Below are 23031 nucleotides of genomic sequence, written 5' to 3'. Positions count from 1 at the left end.
GAAGGCTTAGAGAAACAAACCAAAGGAATGAACAATCTATTCAATGAAATAATATCAGAAAATTTCCCAAATCTGAAGAACGAAATGGAAAACCAAGTACAAGAGGCTTATAGGACTCCAAATATACAAAATTACAACAGGCCCACACCAAGATACATTATTATGAAAATACCTAACATACAAAATAAAGACAGAATTTTAAAGGCCGCAAGAGAAAAGAATCAAATTACATTCAGGGGGAAACCAATAAGAATATCAGCAGATTTTTCAATCCAGACCCTAAAAGCTAGAAGGGCCTGGAACAACATTTACCAAGCCCTGAAAGAAAATGGATGCCAACCAAGAATCTTATACCCAGCAAAACTTACTTTCACATTTGACGATGAAATAAGATCCTTCCATGATAAACAAAAGCTAAAGGAATTTACAAAAAGGAAGCCGGCATTACAGAACATTCTCAGCAAAATATTCCATGAAGAAGAGATGAAAAACAACGATGCAAATCAGCAACGGGAGGAACTAGCCTAAAGGAATAGCCAAATAAAGGAGAAACCAAATCATGTCAAAAAACAAAAATGAGTCAAATGACTGGTAATACAAATCATATCACAATAATAACTCTGGGGGTTGGGGAAATAGCTCAGTCCGTAGAGTGCTTGCCTTGTAAGCACAAGGCCCTGGGATCGATCCCCAGCACCCAAAACAAACAAACAAACAAACAAAAAATAATAACCCTGAATGTTAATGGCCTGAACTCATCAATCAAAAGACATAGACTGGCAGATTGGATTAAAAAGAAAAATCCAACAATATACTGCCTGCAAGAGACTCATCTCATAGAAAGAGACACCCATAGACTAAAGGTGAAAGGATGGGAAAAAACATACCATGCACACAGACACAGCAAAAAAGCTGAAGTATCCATCCTCATTTCAGATAATGTGGACTTCAAGCCAAATCTAGTCAGAAGGGATAAAGAAGGACATTACATGCTGCTTAAGGGAAGCATAAATCAGCAAGACATAACAATCATAAATATCTATGCCCCGGATATTGGCTCATCCACGTACGACAAACAAATCCTTCTCAATTCCAGAAATCAAACAGACCACAACACAATAATACTAGGCGATTTTAACACACCTCTCTCATCACTGGACAGATCTTCCAAACAAAAATTGAACAAAGAAACCATAGATCTCAATAACACAATCAATAATTTAGACTTAACAGACATTTATAGAATATACCATCCAACCAAGAGCGAATACACTTTCTTCTCAGCAGCACATGAATCCTTCTCTAAAATAGACCATATTTTATGCCACAAAGCTACTGTTAGCAAATACAAAAAGATAGAGATACTACCTTGTACTCTATCAGATCATAATGGATTGAAATTAGAAATAAATGACAGAATAAAAAACAGAAACTTCTCCAATACCTGGAGATTAAATAATACACTATTATATGATGAATGGATAACAGAAGACATCAGGAGGGAAATAAAAAAATTCTTAGAAGTAAACGAGAACAAAGACACATCATATCAAAATCTCTGGGACACTATGAAAGCAGTACTTAGAGGAAGATTTATTTCATGGGGCGCAATCAACAAAAGAAGTAGAAATCAACAAATAAACGACTTAACACTACAGCTCAAAGCCCTAGAAAAAGAAGAGCAGACCAACACCAAAAGTAGTAGAAGACAGGAAATAGTTAAAATCAGAGCCGAGATCAACAAAATTGAAAAAAAAGAAACAATCGGAAAAATTAACAAAATAAATAGTTGGTTCTTTGAAAAAATAAACAAAATTGATAAACCCTTAGCCACATTAACAAAGAGAAAGAGGGAGAAAACTCAAATTACTAAAATTCAGAATGAACAAGGAAATATCACAACAGATATGAGTGAAATACAAAACATAATTAGAAGCTATTTTGAAAATCTATACTCCAACAAAACAGAAAACCTCGAAGACATCAACAAGTTTCTAGAGACATATGAATTACCTAAACTGAACGAGAAGGACATACACAACTTAAATAAATCAATTTCAAGCAATGAAATAGAAGAGGTCATCAAAAGCCTACCAACAAAGAAAAGTCCGGGACCAGATGGGTTCTCAGCCGAGTTCTACAAAACCTTTAAAGAAGAGCTCATTCCAATACTCCTCAAAGTATTCCATGAAATAGAAGAAGAGGGAACCCTACCAAACTCGTTCTATGAAGCCAATGTCACCCTGATACCTAAACCAGACAGAGACACATCGAGGAAAGAAAATTTCAGACCAATATCCTTAATGAACATCGACACAAAAATTCTCAACAAAATTTTAGCAAATCGCATACAAAAATATATTAAAAAGATAGTGCACCACGATCAAGTGGATTTTATCCCAGGGATGCAAGGTTGGTTCAACATCCGGAAATCGATAAATGTCATTCACCATATCAATAGACTTAAAGTCAAGAATCACATGATTATTTCAATAGATGCAGAAAAAGCATTCGATAAAATACAGCATCTCTTCATGCTCAAAACACTAGAAAAAATTGGGGTAGTGGGAACATTCCTTAACATTATAAAGGTCATATACACTAAGCCCATGGCCAATATCATTCTAAATGGTGAAAAACTGAAAGCATTCCCCCTAAAAACTGGAACAAGGCAGGGATGCCCTCTATCACCACTTCTATTCAATATCATCCTTGAGACTCTAGCCAGAGCAATTAGACAAACCAAAGAAATTAAAGGGATACAAATTGGAAAAGAAGAACTCAAACTATCCCTGTTCGCTGATGACATGATTATATATTTAGAGGGACCTGGAAATTCCACCAGAAAACTTTTAGAACTCATAAGTGAATTCAGTAAAGTAGCAGGTTACAAGATCAATGCTCATAAATCCAATGCATTTTTATACATAAGTGATGAATCTTCAGAAAGAGAAATTAGGAAAACTACCCCATTCACAATAGCATCAAAAAAAATAAAATACTTGGGAATCAATCTCACAAAAGAGTTGAAAGACCTCTACAATGAGAACTACAGAACACTAAAGAAAGAAATTAAAGAAAACCTTAGAAGATGGAAAGATCTCCCATGTTCTTGGATAGGCAGAATTAATATTGTCAAAATGGCCATACTACCTAAAGTGCTATACAGATTCAATGCAATTCCAATTAAAATACCAATGATATACTGTGCAGAAATTGAGCAAGCAATTATGAAATTCATCTGGAAGAATTAAAAACCCAGAATAGCTAAAGCAATCCTCAGTAGAAAGAGCGAAGTAGGGGGTATTGCAATACCAGATCTTCAACTCTACCACAAAGCAATAGTAACAAAAACGGCATGGTATTGGTACCAAAATAGACAGGTAGATCAATGGTACAGAATAGAGGACATGGACACAAACCCAAATAAATACAATTTTCTCATACTAGACAAAGGGGCCAAAAATTTGCAAAGGAGAAAAGATAACCTCTTCAACAAATGGTGCTGGGAAAACTGGAAAACCATATGCAACAGAATGAAATTAAACCCCTATCTCTCACCCTACACAAAACTCAACTCAAAATGGATCAAGGACCTCGGAATCAGACCAGAGACCCTGCATTTTATAGAAGAAAAAGTAGGTCCAATCCTTCAACTTGTTGGCTTAGGATCAGATTTCCTTAACAGGACTCCCATAGCACAAGAAATAAAAGCAAGAATCAACAACTTGGATAGATTCAAACTAAAAAGCTTTCTCTCAGCAAAGGAAACTCTCAGTAATGTGAAGAGAGAGCCTACAGAGTGGGAGAATATCTTTGCCAACCATACTTCAGATAGAGTGCTAATTTCCAGAATCTATAAAGAACTCAAAAAACTCTACACCAAGAATACAATTAATCCAATCAACAAATGGGCTAAGGAAATGAACAGACACTTCACAGAAGAAGATGTACAAGCAATCAACAGATACATGAAAAAATGTTCAACATCTCTAGTAATAAGAGAAATGCAAATCAAAACTACCCTAAGATTTCATCTCACCCCAATTAAAATGGCGATTATCAAGAACACAAGCAACAATAGGTGTTGGCGAGGATGTGGGGAGAAAGGAACACTCATACGTCGCTGGTGGGGTTGCAAATTAGTGCAGCCACTCTGGAAAACAGTATGGAGATTCCTCAGAAAGCTTGGAATGGAACCACCATTTGACCCAGCTATCCCACTCCTTGGCCTATACCCAAAGGTCTTAAAATCAGCATACTACAGAGATACAGCCCCATCAATGTTCATTGCTGCTCAATTCACCATAGCCAGATTGTGGAACCAACCTAGATGCCTTTCAGTTGATGAATGGATAAAGAAACTGTGGCAGGGCTGGGGAGATAGCTCAGCTGGTAGAGTGCTTGCCTCGAAAGCACAAGGCCCTGAGTTCGATCCCCAGTACCGCAAAAAAAAAAAAAAAAAAAAGAAACTGTGGCATATATATACAATGGAATATTACTCCACAATGAAGAATGATAAAATTATGGCATTTGCAGGCAAATGGATGAAATTGGAGAATATCATGCTAAGCGAGATAAGCCAATCTCAAAAAACTAAAGGACGAATGATCTTGCTGATAAGCGGATGAGGACATATAATGGGGGGTGGGAGGGGTTAGTGTTAGGGTTAGGGTTAGGTTTAGGTTTAGGGATAAGAAGGGTGGTAAGAATGGTGAAGGAAGGACTGTGTAGAGGGAAAAGAGGGGTGGGAGGTGTGGGGGGGAAGGGAAAAAAATAATGAATCAAACATCATTGCCCTATGTAAATTTATGATTACACAAATGGTATGCCTTGACTCCATGTACAAATAGAGAAACAACATGTATCCCATTTGTATACGATAATAAATAAAAAATACCCATTGCAAAAAAAAAAAAAATTTAAAGGGTTGGGTGGGAGGGGTGGGGGTGAAGAAAAAAAATAACAGAATGAATCAAAAACTATTACCCTAGCTAAATGTATGATTACACAAATGGTATTCCTCTACTTCATGTACAAACAGAGAAACAGGTGTATCCCATTTGTTTACAATAAAAATGAAATTTTTTGTTTAAAAAAAAATTTAAAGGGTTATAAGAGAGCCAATTACAGAGGTATTTATCTTTAGTCCCAGCTATGTGATAGGTTGAGGCAGGAGGATTGCTTGGGCTAGCCTAGGTATCATAAGGGACACCCATCTCAAAAAAAGAAAAAAAAATAAAAAGAGAATGAAAGTAATAATTAATAAATATAATAAATATCTATTGGGTGATAAATGCCTATTGAATTATAAAAACCATATTCTAAAGCTGGGCATGTCAGTAAAGACCCACACCTGTAATCCCAGTTACCTGGGAAGGTAAGCCGTAGGGGTGCCAGGCCAGCTTAGGTGCAGGTAAGGGCCACGGAGTCAAGACCCCCAGACTCCGGGAGTTAGGTGGAAGCAGGCTTGTGGTAAGCAGCCTGCAAACTCGTTTATTGCGGGAACAGGTATACATTTTATAAGTTTCTTGCCCAATCACAATGTGCCACAGGGGATCAGACCACCAGGTCCCTATACAGGTTCCCTTGGTAACACTAGGTCAACTTGGGGCAGTCGTTTACATTCCTAGGTGGCCAGAGCGGAATGCTCCTCTCTGCAAGTTTACACACTTTAGACATTAACTGCTTCAAGCCAAGAACTAGGATTTCTCCCAACATTAAGACGGGAGAATTTAAAGTTGAAGGTCAACAAGATACTACCAAAATAGAAAAAAAGGTTTTGGGATATAATTTAGTAGTAGAGTACTTTCCTGAAATGTGCAAGACCTGGGCTCAAGTCCCATAACAGAAAAATAAAAAATAAAATTTATTCTAAGTACTTACACATTTAGCCTCAACACTATTAAGACTAAATTAAAACAAATGAGGGAAGCCCCATGGAATGGCATGCTGTGCAGCTTATTTAAAACATAAAAGAATAAGGAAGTTCTTTTGATCTAATATGGAAAGATCACAAGGATATATGATTATGCGAGAAAGGCAACATGTAGAATAGCACTAAGGTATGTTGCTGGTCATAGGAAAAAGAACGTGTTCATATCTGCTTATGTGCATATAAAATACCTCTGGAAAGACACACAGGAAGCTGGCACAATGGGGACCTTCAGTCATGGAATTTCATATTCTTTGTTTATATAAATTTTTGAGCCCTGTGAATACGTTCAGATGGTAATTAAATAAAAATAAAGGAAAACAATTATCCTCATTTACAAATAAGCAGTCTGAGTTTGAAGGAAATTAAGTACCCTGCCCACAGTAGTAATAATAGTTACATTTGTTGGGTACTTCTTGCATATCAGGCCTCATGATAATTACTTTAGAAACATTTTCTAATTTATTCCTCACAGATCTAGAGTGAGGTATTCCTTGTAGTGATATAGTTGAGGAATCTGAAGGGAACATAATTTATTACCCATAATATACTACACTTTTAGGAGTGATAATTCCCCTGGTACAGCAGGCAGAAGCAAGGACCTACGGTCACCCTACTTAGGTCTAGTAGCTCACCTGATACCCCAGCATAAAGGCAGAACCAGGACTTGAATTGGTCTAGATGTGTTATGATTTGAATTGTTAACGTCTCCCCAAAAGTTCGTGTGTTAGGCAATGTCGAAATGTTCAGAGTGAAAATGATCAGATCATGGGAGGTGTAACCTCATCCGTGGATTAATCCATTTGATGGATTAGTATTTAAATGGACTCCTGGGTGGTAACTGTAGGCAGGTGGGGCAGGGCTGGAGATAGTACGTCACTAGGGTTGTCACTATATCTTGCTCTTGTCCCTTGTTCTTTGCTTCCTGCCTGCTATGAGCTAAGCATCCTTCCTCTGCCTGGCCCTTCTGCCACCATGTTCTGTTTTACCTCAGGCCCACAGCAGTGGAGATTGCCCATCATAGACCGAACTTCTGAAATCAGGAGCCCAAAATAAACTTTTCCTCCTCTAAGTTGTTCTTGTCCAGTATTTTGGTCATAGCAACAAAAGCCAACTACCATAGAGTGATTCCATAACCCAGACTCCCAGATAAGGAAATCCAGGAATAAAAACCTTATCTACAACACACTGTAGTTAAGTGCCAATTCCTACCTCCAAACACAGCCTTCTGAATCCCAAACCCAGTATAGGGTGTTGCATTTTGGACACTAAGCTAGGTACCCTTTGGCAGAAGAATTTAAGGAGGGAGGATCTGTATAGAGGAAGGGAGAAGGCTGGGCAGAGCCCAAGGCTAAATGCTCTGGAAACTTTGACCTCTGTGGATCAAATAACGCTCAAAACATTCAGTCAGAAATTGCCTGGGAGCTGCTATGGGTCAGCTGTGTGCTGTGTGCTCAGGAGCAAGAGACCTGCCCTCACAGAGCTTATAGGCGCTATTCAAGAGCAGCTTGCACAGATTTTAAGACCTTTTGCTCTTTCTACATATTGGGCCACTAATTAATGTTTGTTAATAGGGAAAAGCAGATAATATATTCTCGGAAGCATAAAGAGAAAGCAACTTTTCCCATTGCATAGAAACTGGTTGATAAAGTCCTAAGTGAAGATCTCCCACACCCTGGATTATAATTAATAAGGCCTTTGCTATATGCTATGTACTTATTTTTAAAGTTTAAGTGCTGTTTCTCTAGGCAGAATCAAAAAAACTTCATAATAACATTTATTTTTGTTAAATGTTCATGCTAATACCCATAGAGTATATATATGAAAGATGGTTAGCTTGGGCCTGTGCTTACCTATTTGAAATTAAAATGTTAATATATGCATTATTCAAGTTTTAAATACATAAGTTAGTTACTCTGAAAAGATGGATGGCTGCCATGAGACTCACTTTCTTCCACTACCTGCAGACCACAGAGACAAATACTCAGTTTTGAAACATTTAACAAAGAAAAGCATTACTGTAGAAGTGAGGGTTCTTAGTTTCAGACTACAGAATCCATGCTAGCTAGAGATTTAAGCACAAGGAGATTTAGGTGGTATTTTGTACAGGTTTTCCAAATTCCCTTCTCAGAATGTTCTCACTGGAAACATTAAAGACAAAACAGAAGTGGAGAGTAGGATAGTGGTTACCAGGGTCCCAGGGGAAGGGATGATAGGGAAATGTTAGTCGAAGTTTCAGCTTTTTTTTTTTTAATATGTAACTTTAATAGATTAAGGTGGTTCCTTTTTATTCCAGGGTTTTGTTTTTTTTTGACAATTTTTATCATTAGTGGGTATTGAATATGTCAAATCACTTTTTTGTATCCATTAACACAATCATATGATTTTCTTATTCATCTGTTGATCTGATGATATGGTCATATTGGCCAAATGATAAATGGCATGCTAATGATTGATATAATAATATTTTTATCTTAATCAACAGCTAGTATAACATATTATACTGAATACTTTATGAGCATTAAACCAGCCTTGATTTTGTGGTATGGACTCCCCTTACTCAATCCAGGCACAAACACGGTCATCTTCTTGTTATTTGCAAAGAGCCTCTGATTTACTTTTTAATATTTTAATGTTAAATTTTACTCTTTGTTCTTATAAGTTTTTTTTCCAGTTTTGAAAGAATAATGCTAAAGATCTGTTCCACATAGAACCCATTGTATTGTACATATAGGACTTTATTAAAAGGATAGATGTTTATGTAAAGTGTTCTTATCACAAAATAATAAAAACAATAATACTTGGAGGTCATGGATATGCATACAGTATAGATTGTAGAGATGGTTTCACAGGGTTGTACTTATCTCCAAACTCATCAAGGTTTTTACACTGTGTAGTTTTTTAATGTCAATCATACTTCAATAAAGTGATTTAAAAGTAAATAAATAAAGATGAGGAAACTAAGACCCAGAGAGGCAAGTTATTTTTCCATGTGCATTCAACAAGCATTTTTAAGCCCTAAGGACAAGACACTGTACAGCACTGAAATGTACTGGGAGTTCTTTGCTCACTGACTTCAGTCTGTTTTCCCAGCAGATTGTGCTTTGTACTCATTCCATAAACCCTGAAAAATACAAGTTCCAGAATTACTAAGTCAGAATCCTTGGAGGGCCTGGAAATCTTTAAGCTCCAGGTGATTCTGACATGTTACCAGACACGGGAAGACCAGGTCTAGCTGATCACAGCATGACACTGTAGAGAGCTCAGAACAGCCAGAACGCAACCCTGACATCCAGTGTGGAGCATCTTCCAGGAAACCAGGGTGAAGCTCTTTTGTTAGCAAGCAATGAATTCTCTTAGTTTGAAATTAAAAATATTATTACCATTTTAATATACTTTTATTTGTAAGTATCTTAGTCTTTAAAATTTGATGAGTACTTTGAAGAGGGAATAAGGTTTGTGTTTTGAGAATATTTTTGGATAAGTTGCTTACCCCCAAGTGAGTGCAAATGAGTCCATTTTCTCATATACAAAGTGATGCAGTTAAATCAGATGCTCTCCAAGGTTATTTTCAGATCTAAATATTCAGAAGTACAGATGTTATAAATTATTTTAAAATTCCTTCTTTCATGGCTGTGGAACATGGGACTTGACCTCTAGGTCAGTTTGCCTCCTTCATATTTTTGCTTGAGCACCAACCAGAAGATTTGTTCCTTTAAACCATCTTAGAAGTAACTTTCCTCATATAGGGATTTGTGTAGTTTTTGCAACTTAGTGTTTCACCATTTCAATTCATATACTGGAAGCTCATTGTCTGTCTTGTCTCTTGGTTTCTTTGCCTCTCTGTTTTATTATTACATTCTCTTCTCTTCTTTCCCAGTTGAGACACTCTGAGCTGTTTAACAGATCTCTAAGAGGACACATGTTATAGCCAGGGTTATAGAACCTCAGAAATACTGTGTATTTTCCTAACCTACAGGTGTTATGGTTGCCAGATTTAGCAAAGAAAAATATAAAATACCCAGTTAAAGTTGAGATACACAAAGAATAAATTTTTAAGTGTGCCACATGTAATATTTGGGACATACTACACTGAAAAATATATTGTGTATCTGACACACAAATTGTACTGGACATCATGTACTTTCTCTGAACCCTGTGGAGAAAATATGTCCTAATGCTTTTCTGATTCCATTTAATGTTTGAGATCTGAATTGCATTGAAATTTTCTCCTCAATGAAATGTCTGTCAATCAAGGCTGCATTTGTCTAAGATGCAGGAAATAGTGCACTGCCCATCTACACAGAACTCCCTTCTGCTGTGAGAACATAAGCTCAGAAGCAAGACTTTGCTTGAGAAACCCAAGCTACCCTTTTGTAATTTTGTTTTAAATATTTCAAAGACACACAAGTAAAGATGCTGATACAATGCACTGCATACTATTTACACTGTATTCAGATTTTTCCTTTTTGTTTGGGCAGGTAGATAGCTGGATGGGTGGGCATAGGTTTTGTCATCTCCTAAGTCACTGGTTTCAAACCTTGGGTGCACAGTAGCTTCACCTGAGAGCTTTTTAAATCTGCCTGCTTCTCAGACCAAGTAAATCAGACTCCCTACCTATATAGTTAGGTGTCATCAGTAGTAGTTAAATCTGCCCAAGTCACTCTACTGTGCAGCCAGGGCTCAGAACCAATGTCCTGAGTGACAATATCCAATTCAGAGAAACATTTTTATTACTAAAGCATGTCCTTATATTTAAAATTCTTTTTCAAAGCTGATTTCATGTACTTCTTAGTAAGCTTATTATTTATACCATATTTATTATGTTATGTTACTCTATTATGCCATATATTATAAAGTTTTAAAAAATAATCTGACTTTGTGTCACTGATTCATTATCAATTTCCTCAAAGTTTGTCATTTGCTTTTGTTTTCAAACACTGCTTGATTTGCTTGTCTCTCTTATATCTGTTTCTCTGTCTCTCTGAGATTATAAACCAGTGGCTTTCCATTCAAACTCCTCATTAGAATCATCTCAGGATGCTTTAAGAAACAGTTTCTGGGTCTTGCCTCCTAAAGGCTGTCTCATTAACAGGTCAGGTATGGAACCATGCTTTAGTGTTTTAGTAATTGAGGAAAGTCCAGTCTAGCCACAGTTGAAAGCGTTTTAAGTGTCAGGTGCCTATCTACCTGGTCGTTTGAATGTCTTGGGAACTTTTAAAACATACATATAATTGTTCTGGTTAATGAAATGGGAGGAATTTTGAGGTTCTAGGAGAAATGGGGGTGGCAGGTGACCTTCAGATTAATGGGTATAGATGAGAAATTCCTGATGTTGGGGCTAGCCAAAGGACTCTTGACAATAAAAATAAGAATGTCTAATATTTATTTCCTCTGCTATATTTCAGTGTATTATAATGGTTCCTAGGAGTGGCCATAAAAAGTCAGATGAGAGGTGGCCACCCAGCCTTGCTAATTTAAAACAAAAGATGTATAATCTTCATCGGATTCTGCTGCAAAGTCCTTCTTCTCCAGACTTATCATTCCTGCGTTGGTTCATTAGTGCTGATATAACAAAATACCAAAATGGGGTCATTTGTAAACAATAGAAATTTATTTCTCACAGCTCTCAAGACTGGGAAGTTTAAGATCAAGTTTCCCACTGGTGAGGGCCCTGTCTTTCCACCTCCAAGATGGCACCTTGTTGCTGTGTCTCCTGGATGGGAGGGACACTGTGTCCTCAGTTGGTAGGGACAAAAAGGGGCAGGCTCCCTCCATCAGGCTCTTTTATAAAGCCACCTAATCCCATTTATGAGGGCAGAGTCCTTCTGGCTCAGTCACTCCCATTGGCCACACATCTTCATGGCATAGGTGGTGAAGTTTCAACATGAATTTTGGAAGTGACAAAAACATTCAAACCATAGCATTTAAAGACCATCCTTATCGGTACTTGGTCACATTGGCTTGTGACATTTCATTTTGTTCGAGGCTCTTGACTTTTCATCCTCTTTGAACATACATATTTATTTTGCATTCTGTTTTGTGGTCAATCTCACAAGACTGGTTTCAGTTTTAATGTTATTTCAGTTTGGTGAAACCCAACTTTTCACCATGAGGAAGTTGTATTGACATTAGTGACCCAATGCCATAGGTGCCACCCAAACCTGACCATGCATTCATGTTAGCCCCAACTCCTTTGCTGTTGACTTCATTCTGTTGCTAATACTGGGTTGTGTGCTTTTTATTATGAGTTTATAGTTCAAATGTAAAGACAAGTACAAAGAATCATGTAGCAAACACCAGTTTACTTACCACTCACCATAATAAAATCTTAAACTTGCTCCATTTATGCCAGTTCATTTGTGCTGATATAACAAAATACCAAAAATGGGGCCAGTTCTTTTTACAATCTTAACATTGCCAATAGCAGTTAGTTGCAGCTCTCTGGCTATCTCTCCACAGCCTCATTCCCCTTCTCTCCAGAGGTAGCACCATCTGGTCTCACTGTTTATCATTGTCACCCATGCTTTTGTACTTTTGTACTTTTACACACGTATATGTATAAATATACAGCGATAGCAACATACACTTTTGCTTTGTAAGTGTTTAATTTCAGTTGCATCCTCTATACATCTATCTGTACCTTACATTTTTATTGAAAATTACATTTTTGAGATTGATAATTACATAAATTTGTTTCATTTATTTAAACTACTGCATAGTGTTCAATTTATGAATACACCAAAATGTATTTTTTTTGTGTGTAAGTAGACGTTTGGATTTTTTATCAATTGTTTACTATCATAAAACTATGTGAATATTCTTAGATGTATCTCCGTGCGCACAAACGTGTTAGATTTTTATTCCCCAGTTATTTCTTTTATTTATATAAGTAGTATTCACTACTACTCATGAAAACAGATCAGCCATACTAACAGTCTAACACTTGACAATATAATCACCTTTAAAACAACGTTATACTATTGCACTGAAGTTTTTAATTTGTGACCTTCATGGAAACATGAACATCAACTCTGAACCATAGAATAATTATGATTGAGGAGCAATCAATCATAAGCATGGAATTGGGAAAGGAAGCTGATATACCTTTCAGAAATGGGGGATCAATTTAAGGTCCAGTCTTCCTCTCCATTCTGTTTATTTGACATAAACAGATGGCCAGCATTGGTCTGACTTACAGTTCCCCTAAGTATGAACTAGAGACAACTATCTGCATCATTTAGCCACCGAATTTAATATGAGTTTTTGTTGAAAGTATGCATATTACACACTTATTACTTTGGGAGGAAATAAGTCACATTTATGTTTGTTATTCTATTTATTTTATTCTATTTATCAGTGCCTACTATATACAGAATAATAGGTTAGGTGTCCTGGGTGTTCAAGAAGTCCTCAGAACTTAGGTGTACTGTGAGGAAGAGATGCTTAGGAACAGTAGGACTTTGGCATCTGACATGGAGCTTTAATTTTCTTCCATAGTGACTCTCAGGAAATGCTTGTCTCTTGCTGTTAATGAATAATTCTGGAGTACTATGGATCATGCTGAAGAAAATGAAATCCTTGCAGCAACCCAGAGGTACTATGTGGAAAGGCCCATCTTTAGTCATCCAGTCCTCCAGGAAAGACTACACACGAAGGACAAGGTTTCGGATTCCATTGGTGATAAACTGAAACAGGCATTCACGTATGTGGTATTCTTATCTGCTTCCTTTATTGTATCATTCCATGGTGAAGTGGAGGGAGTGAATTGTGAGCACTCCTGATTTGCAAAGCCAGCCACAGCAGTTCAGTGTTAGACATTTGATTGAACCTTCACCATGGATGTCAGTTTGTCTATTAACAAGGTTTACTCAAATAACCCACTTTATAATTCTCCACCCACCTTTGAAATATCCACCTCTTCACTCTGCCTCCCAGGAAAGTCCAGGTCACTCTGTCTTTTTGCCCCCACTGACTGACCCTATTTAGCAATACCTGTGAATTTTTCCTTCTCACTCATGGATATGAGGAAGGGGAAATGTTGAGCTGTGAACCCCGCAGTGATATTCCTCATTTATGACTTTATCTCATTTTTATCTTCACAGCTGTACTCCTAAAAAAATTAGAAATATCATTTATATGTTTCTGCCCATAACTAAATGGTTGCCAGCATATAAATTCAAGGAGTATGTGTTGGGTGATTTGGTCTCAGGCATAAGCACTGGAGTGCTTCAGCTTCCTCAAGGTTAGTAGAGTATCTTTCTTTTCTTTTGTTGTTGTTTTTCTTTCTTTCGTTTTCCTTGCTACCATCTCCTTAAACAGTTGCTTGACCTTTTTCCATCATGATTGCAAATTTATTTTTATCATATCATTCGCTTAACCTTTACCTTCCTACAGGAGTTCTTCAGAACTTTGCCCTTCAAAAGTCCCAGTAATATTCACAGTAGAAAATAGTGGTTCTATTGGCATATCAATATACTGGTTTGGCATTACCTTGCTAAGTCAATCAACATTTTGACATGGTTGTTATTAAAGTTCTTGTCCTCTAAGTTCATGCTCTAATTACAAGGGATCATGATATACTGTGATTTTATATGTGATATAAGAACTAAAAAAAAATCAATTAATTTATTCATCTTAGTGGCTTTGCATAGGCAAAGGTGATAAAAAGAACAGGTTCTAAGTTAGCTGGCCAAAAATCTATTATCTTCTATCTAGTTTCCCCAAAATTAATTTCTAATGATATTTTTCTTTTTCTTTTTTTGGTACTAGGGATTGAAACCAGGGATACTTTATTACTGAGCTACATCCCCAGCTCTTTTTATTTTTTATTTTGAGACAAGGTCTTACTGAGTTGCAGGGCCTTGTTAAGTTACTAAGACTGCCTCAAGCTTAAGATCCTCCTGCTTCCACTTCTTGAGTTGCTAGGATTATAGGTGTGCACCACCATACCTGATCCCAAAATTAATTTCTAAGAAAAATGCTTCCCCTAACAATCAAATGGTTGAGTTTTAAATTTTCCAAGTGGTTGATTTATCACACCATTAACTCTATTGAAATCTTAGACTAGGTGGAGGATAGTTTCCCACACCCATTTTGGCACCATAACCCCCAAGAATACAAAAAGGGACAGATTCAAAGTCAGAGGCCAGAGCAGGGTATGGAGAAGATAAAGCCTCAACATTAGCACTGGGAAACAGAAGCTTAACTGACCTTCAGTGAAGCTGAACTGACACAGCTACAGGATGTGCCTCCAGGGAACCTTATAAACCCTTACTCAAAGAAATCCTCAGAATTTTGCCTCGTTTGGTTTTCACAGTCTTCTCACAAACTCCCTTTAACCAGTTGGCTTTCTTCATCTTGAACTAGGGTGATGGCCATCAAAATGGAAACAACTGGAAAGATATGTGATATGTATTTTGTGGGTAAGATCAGTAAGACTAGCCATTGGGTTAATTTAGGGAGAACAAGGGAGGAAGGGGTGTCAAGGATAGCTTTCAGCTTGCTGTGCTGTTGAATTGGATGAGGGGACTCTAAAGAATAGTCAAGAATGACTCCCGGGTTTCTGTTACAAATGCCTGAGGGATGGAAGTGATGGGTGGCATGGGAATAAAGATCACAGGAATGGAATTGAAGGGTAAGTTTGAATTTGTGCAATTTAAGATGCTTGTGAGATAGACAATTGGATATTTCACATTTATATTCAAAATGTGATAGACTTAAAAAACAGGTATGGCCTAGAGATGTCTATTGGGGAATCTTCAACATATATAGAGCATTTAAACCATGGCAGGAGATAAGGGCACTTAGGGAGAGAATGTGGAGTGAAAAGAGAAGGGAACCAAGATCGCTCTCCGTCTAGTATTAAAGGCCAAACAGAGAATGAGGACCCAGCAGAAGAGACTGAGAAGAAAAGGATCTGAAAGGAAGGAAAACCAGGAGCCTATGTGGTATTACAGAAAGGAAGAAGCTATTTCAAAACATGGAATGATCTAGCAGAGGCTGCTAAGAGGTATAGATCATCCCACAATCAAATTTCTATTGAAAAGTTGTTTTTTGCCCATCATTAATCAATGAAGACAGTTAAATATGACAAAATGTAAAAAAGATAAAAATCTAAGAAAAAGTAAATTTATTGTGATTGACTAATGATTTAAATATCTGAAAGGATTTTTGGGGGTAAGCATGGCAGATTGAATCACCATTTTGTCTTTAATGCATTCAAAAGCCTACTCACTGTGAAGGGTTGTCAGACCATCTATGCAAAACTATGAGCGAAAGACATCCAAACTCTTTTATTCTGCAACAGAACATATAAGAGGAAGAGGAGACTGACATAAGATTGGAATGAGAATTTTCTAAAGACCCTATGTATTTCCCTTCCACCTAATGGCAAATAAGGATGAGAAAAGTACCACTCACAGCACTGGGCAGTGTCCCCTGGAGTTGTGGAGACTGCTGCCTGATCCAGCTTGAAAAATGTCTAATTGCTCTAAAAAATAGTCTCTTTTTTTAAAAAAAAAATCTGGAAATGCAAACTTACACATGGAAGTTTCTAGCAATTTTATTCATAATTGCCGAAACTTGGAAGCAACCAAGATATCTTTTAGTAGGTTAATAGGTAAGTAAACGGTACATCCAGATAATGGAATATTATTCACCACTAAAAAGATATGAGCCATCAAGCCACAAAGAGAATGGAGGAAGCTTAAATGCATATTGCTAAGTGAAAGAAGGCAATCTGACATAGCTACATATAGTGTGATCCCAACCATATGACATTCTGGAAGAGGCAAAACCATGAAGACAATAAAAAGAGCAGTGGTTGCCAGGGATTTATGAGGAAATGGGGATGAATAGGCGGAGCACAAAGAATTTTTAGGTTGATGAAAACTACCGTGTATTGTACTGTAGTGGTGGATACATGTCATTACACGTTTGTATAGAATGTACAACACCAAGAGTGAACCCTAATATAAGCTTTGGGTATAACAGTGCTTCAGTATAAGTTTTTCATTTATCACAAGTATACCGTTCTGATGGGGATGCTGGTGATGGGGGAAGCTATTCATATGTGGGGAAATCTCTGACATTCCATTCAATTTGTTATGGATCTAAAACTTCTCTAACAATTAAGTTCATTTTTTAAAAAGAAAGTCACAAGTAAAGGATGATGTGAAGTCCCTGGGACAGCAGAATGAAGAAAGAGTCCTCCAGTTGGTATGACCTGCATTTGTAAAGTTTCTGGGGGAAAAGGCCAAGCTCTCCCATTGTAAAACTGGGGACCCTGGAGGGTAACCAGGCTTGGCTCCTTTGAAAGGTGCCTGCCCACAGGATGAGCAAATGCCAGCAGAAAGAACCTGGAAGACCGTACCTTCCAACAAGGAGCCAGCGGTGGAATCCAAGGGTCAGGTGTAGGGGCATCACATAGGCCAGGGAATGGTACAGTGGGTTTCTAATAGCAAAGGATCTCCAAAAACCCACCAAAATGCCCCAGTGGAGAAAGAGCAGGCATTTGTGAATCAACACCAGACTACAACTGCACCCATCAAATCAAGTAAGATTTTTTTTCCTGCTCTTATTTTATTTGTGAAAGAATAAAGTAGAAAATATTCATGCACTGGCAAAGCAGAGATGACAAGGAAAACTGTCTCAGCCTGCACTCCGTAGGTGCAAGATTTCATGCAGTATCCGGGTGGAAGGGTGGGCAGGTTAGACACATTCGCTTCCATTAAGATGCTCATCAGATAGAACCAAGAGAATTTCGTATGGCCCCTTGATTTCTAATGATCTCCCCATCTCTCTGGTTTTCAACCCCACAGGCTTAGCCTTTGCAATGCTGGCAGCTGTGCCTCCGGTGTTTGGCCTGTACTCTTCATTTTATCCTGTTATCATGTACTGTTTTCTTGGAACCTCCAGACACATATCCATAGGTAAAAGCTTATACCTGATATTCTAGTACCTTTCCTTTTGGATTTCCAAGCTTTGCAGTGTACCAAGGAAATAGTATCATAGAGCATCCACTTAATGATAACTTCTGATACTGAATACACAACAAGTTCTTTAAAAAATAGACTCTGCCAAGGTTTCTAGGGCTAAAAATTTTTATCTTGGGAAATTAAAAAGAACAAGTTCCTTGTGTAAAAGAGCAATTGCTGAAATCTGTGAAATAAGGTAAATGCTTTATTTCCCAATACAATTTGCCTTCTTTATGTTAATAGTGGGATTTCAAGCTCCTAATCACTATGTATGAGTATCACTATCATCATATTTTAGGCTCTGAATTGTACATGCTTTCTCTGTAGTGTATTTAGGATCGGATGCATGTGAATTTCATCATAGTATTGGTGGTCCTTAAGACCACCACAGTGCTTTAGATATCTATTGTGGGAGAGAGAAATGCTCCCCAAATTTAGCAGCTTATATTCTGTATCAGTTCTTAAAATAAATTCAATACTTAAAGAATAAATAAATAGGAAACATGAAAAACAGTGATTTTATTATCTCTCACAGTTCCTGTGGGTCAGGATTTGGGGAAAGGTTGTCTGGGTAATTCCTCCTCTCTCCCTTCTTCCTTCCTGTCCACTCCCCTTCCTCCCATCTTTTTCATGTAGTCCTACGAGTTCTCCACGTAGCCTGGTTGGAGCTTTCTTATTCATGGTGGCCCAGGCTCCAGCATAAGTTTTATAGCTCTCGGTAGAACCTGCATCCCCTTTCATCACCTACCTTCTGAAGTCACACAGTGTGATTCCTGCTGCATTCTGTGGGTTTCTAGTAAGTCATAAGGACACCCAGATTCAAGGGGAGAGGAACTAGACTCCATCTCTTGGCAGGGAATTGTCAAGGTACTGGAAGAGTATGTGGGACGGGATAAACTGGAAGCACAGTCTGCACATACACACCAGGGGCAGGGTGCTGAAGCAGGGCAGGGAAGTCTTCGTCCAAGGATGACTAATGGACCTCACCTGTGTCTCTTGGCATACTGGCAATAACCACATCAGATACACTGGAGAGAGTTTTCATGTACCCCTGAACAGAAATCATACATGCTCGTCGCACCTGGTACATTGAATAATTCCCTTAAGCCCCTGACAAGGGTCATTCATGTTTCATCATTTCAGGTCCTTTTGCCGTTATTAGCTTGATGATTGGTGGTGTGGCTGTTCGATTAGTACCAGATGATATTGTCATTCCGGGAGGAGTAAATGCAACCAATGGTACAGAAGCCAGAGATGCCTTGAGAGTAAAAGTCGCCATGTCTGTGACCTTACTTTCAGGAATCATTCAGGTAAGACTGGAAAAACAGGGAACTGGCTTCTGACCTGTTCATCTAATATCTATTGAACATTCTTGGCTACTTACTAATAAAAGAAAACATGTAGTAGGGATAATCTTACTAGGATAAGCTTACTACATAGTGGAAGAATCTTACTACATGGTGAGCAGGGCCAACCAGTGAAACTCCAGAGCTCAGGGTTACAGAGTTCAGGAACACTAGTCCAACTGCATACCTTATTTACAACTAGGAGTGACCAGCAAGCTTCGATTGGGGAAGAAGTCCCCAATTGCTTTAGAGATCCCAAAAGTAAGACAAGTTTGAAGCAGTAGGATTGGTTCATATAGGGAAGAGGACATCCCTTATCTGCTTGGAAGGAATGACTGTGATCAGGCACCACAGTCTGTGTGACTAAGCATGTCCCTAGTTGGGTGTTTCACTGTGACCACTGCTCCGTGGGGCTCCAAGCCACTCCACACCTTCCATTGTTTTATCTATAACTAGTGATTGATTTGTTAGCTACTGAATAAGTTGCAAGTTTGTAATAATAGACAGTGGTCCAGAAAAAGCATTTATGTTTCTGTTGATCCTAACTTCCTAACCTATCATGTGATTTGTTTGTTTCTTTGTCTTTAAAAAAAAAAAAAAAAAGTTTTGTCTAGGTGTCTGTAGGTTTGGATTTGTTGCCATATACCTCACAGAGCCTCTGGTCCGGGGGTTTACCACTGCCGCAGCTGTGCACGTCTTCACCTCCATGTTAAAATACCTGTTTGGGGTTAAAACAAAGCGGTACAGTGGCATCTTTTCAGTGGTGTATGTAAGTAAGCAACTTCTGACTTGGTGGAACTGGTTTTTCCTTCTTTATTTTTCCTTCTCTTCTGTCTTTTATCTTCAAGGTTTCTTTTTCTTTTTTTTTTTTAAATTATTTATTTATGTATTTTTTACAGCCTGCATTTTGATTCATTGTACACAAATGGGGTACATCATTTCGTTTCTATGGTTGTACACAATGTAGATTCATACCATTCATGTAATCATACATGTACATAGGGTGATGATGTCTGTCTCATCCCACCATTTTTCATACCCCCCTCTCATTTCATGGAGGAACTTTAGATTATTTTTTTTCAAGGATTTCCATAAAAGGAAATAGAGTTATTTTGAGGCTTTCTATGAAGAGTGCCACAAGGATTAAACCCTAAAATCTTATTTTATTGATAGCGATTTCTTTCTACATTACAGAGAATTTTGTGTTAGGTCTTTACTTGGTGATGCTATCATTACTCTAATTAGGTGAAGAGATAGTTTTTTCTTAACAAATTTTGTTCTTTTTGGACACTAACATATAAATTAAAGACAAAATGGGAAAACCTCTCTCAAAAACTGCCAACTCATGGAGGCCAAAAAAAAATGAATAAGGATATAAAAGATTTAACAAGCACAGTTAGCCAATTTAATATAATAAAAGATGCATAGACTGCATACAATTCAGAGAAAATAGAAATCATTTGCAAGCACATGGGGAACAATAGTAATAACTCTCCATACTGAAACTGATTATACAAAACTGTTCACAAACTCTGAAATTTCAACATTTTTTCACAGAGTGTGATATAACTAGAAATCAATAACCTAAATATATTTTTAAAACCCTGATGCATTTGAAAGCCAATAATCACATTTCTAAATGACCCACAGTTAATGTGGAAATTAGGAAACAATTGATGGTGGAAATCCTAGATATCAAAACTTGAGAGATGCTGCTACAGGCTTTGTAGGTATATGGCCCTGAGATAAAGCAGTGAGCCAAGCAGATACAGCCCATGCCCTTTGGAACTTACATTCCAATGGGAAGATAATTAGTAAATCGTGAATTGCACAAGTATGTAAGTAATTACAAATTGTTAAATGCTATGAAGGTGCAGATTGTTCTAAAAGTTGAATAGGAGACCTAGGAAAGTCACTTAGAAGTGACATTTAAATTTGAGTCCTTGATTGATTAGAATGAAAGAATATACCCTAAATAATTAAACTGTTTTTCTGGTAATAGCTGATAACTTACTTCTTTCTCTGAGACTTTTCAAAATGGCTTATGGAAAAATAAAATACAACATCCAAGTACACCTGACTGTCTTCTAGGCATTAATGGGAAAGGGTTCGTGGTCTGGGCTTCAAGGGGGTCTTCTCTGTTGGATTGAGATGAGAACTGACTATATTTGGGGTACCCAGACTGTAGCTTGGGATATAACCCAGTGGCTCTCTTCTCTGACTCTGCTGGGCTCCTTTCCAAACTTCATGCCCTGTCCTCACAGTCCTCCTGACTTCTCTTTCACCTGCTAACAATAGCTTCTCCCTCTCTGAACTAAAAATTTGTGTATTTTCCTTTGTAGTATTTTGCTGACATCAATCCTTAATTCTTTCCTAATGCTTACAGCTCAGCCTCAGGGTTATTTCTAAATTTTATAATAATACATTGAGATAACAGTATATTAAAAAAAAAAACACTATAAGAAACTTGAATAAGAATTACAATTAAAAAGTTGTATGACTAGGTCAAAATGCCAGCTAATTAGTGGAAGCTACAAAGAAATTTTAGCCAGAAAAACTTTTTTCCCCCTGTGGTGCTGGGGATCAAACCCAGGGTCTTGTACTTGCTAAGCACATTCTCTACCACTAAGCTACACTCCCAGCTCTGAGAACTTTTAACTAGAAATGTTCAAACATAAGAGGGCTAATTAGGAACTATTTTTTTTTTACTTTTTTTTTTTTTAAGTGCTGGGGATTGAAATAAGCATGCTAAGCATATGCCCTACCACTGAACTATATCCCTTGCCCTCCCCATTTTCTCTCTCAGCTCATCTGAGATTTTTTTATTGTGGTAAAATATATATAATGAAATTTACCACTTTATTTTGAAAGTATGAAGTTCAGTGACATTAAGTGCATGTTTTACAGTATTGTGCCGTCAGGACCAATACCCATTTCCAAAAGCTTCTCATCCCAAACAAACTCCACATCCGTTAAACAACACCTCCCTTCCCTTCCACCCAGCCCCTGGTGACCTCTCCTCTACCTCTGTCTCTGTAAATCGCCTCTTCTAGGTAACTTGTATGTGTTGAGTCACACAATACATGGGCTGTTTCTTGGTGTAAACTCCAGTGTTCACTGTGTTACAGAGTACAGTTGCTGTGTTGCAGAATGTTAAAAACCTCAACGTGTGTTCCCTAGGCGTCGGTCTGATGGTTTTTGGTTTGCTGTTGGGTGGAAAGGAGTTTAATGAGAGATTTAAAGAGAAACTGCCAGCACCCATTCCTTTAGAGTTCTTTGCGGTAAGTCCATTCATGGATATGATCTATTCAGCTCCTACAACCCATGTACCTATTTCTGTGAGGAATTTTGAAGTGGATGAGAGAGGAGCAGAGAGAGTTTATTTTTTCTTTTAGTTCTGTTAAAATAGTTAACAAAAAAGTAGAAAGAAAAAGCATCTAAACATAAACATATATGACTTTTAAATATAGGTGAAAACCAGAAATGCACATTTTAACTTTAATTATCTCTGAGTGATGGGAGTTTGGAGGATTTGTTTTCCTCAAATTTTTTATCTAATTGTTTTTAACGAGTATATATTGCTCTAATAATCTGTTTTCTAATGAGTATATATTGCTCTAATAATCCAAGAAAGATAAAGCTGTCTCCATTTTGAAAAGAATAAAAAAACGAAAGTTCCCAAACTTTCTTAGCAACCAGGCACACCTAAGCCAAAGAAGTACCTCACAGTTCCATTCAAGAAGTAGTTAGGTCCAAGCACCTTAATACATAC

The 23031-nt window shown here is 37.5% G+C and overlaps 1 protein-coding gene across 1 annotated transcript in view; it reads left to right on the top strand.

The window, feature by feature from the left end:
- The window catches only part of Slc26a5 (solute carrier family 26 member 5), a 52558-nt gene that overhangs the window by 10997 nt on the left and 18530 nt on the right, over window positions 1–23031 (top strand). Inside the window, exons 3-8 of the mRNA XM_047561193.1 lie at window positions 13436–13640; window positions 14041–14180; window positions 17758–17868; window positions 19057–19223; window positions 19864–20028; window positions 22388–22540. Of these exons, the coding sequence (XP_047417149.1) occupies window positions 13489–13640; window positions 14041–14180; window positions 17758–17868; window positions 19057–19223; window positions 19864–20028; window positions 22388–22540 (888 nt within the window). The 5' untranslated portion in view covers window positions 13436–13488. The remainder of the gene's footprint in view (window positions 1–13435; window positions 13641–14040; window positions 14181–17757; window positions 17869–19056; window positions 19224–19863; window positions 20029–22387; window positions 22541–23031) is intronic.

The sequence above is a fragment of the Sciurus carolinensis genome, chromosome 8 (genome assembly GCF_902686445.1).
Source record: "Sciurus carolinensis chromosome 8, mSciCar1.2, whole genome shotgun sequence".
Lineage (NCBI taxonomy): Eukaryota > Metazoa > Chordata > Mammalia > Rodentia > Sciuridae > Sciurus > Sciurus carolinensis.
Note: the sequence above shows the minus strand (reverse complement) of the source record. Positions and strands in the feature narration are given on the sequence as shown.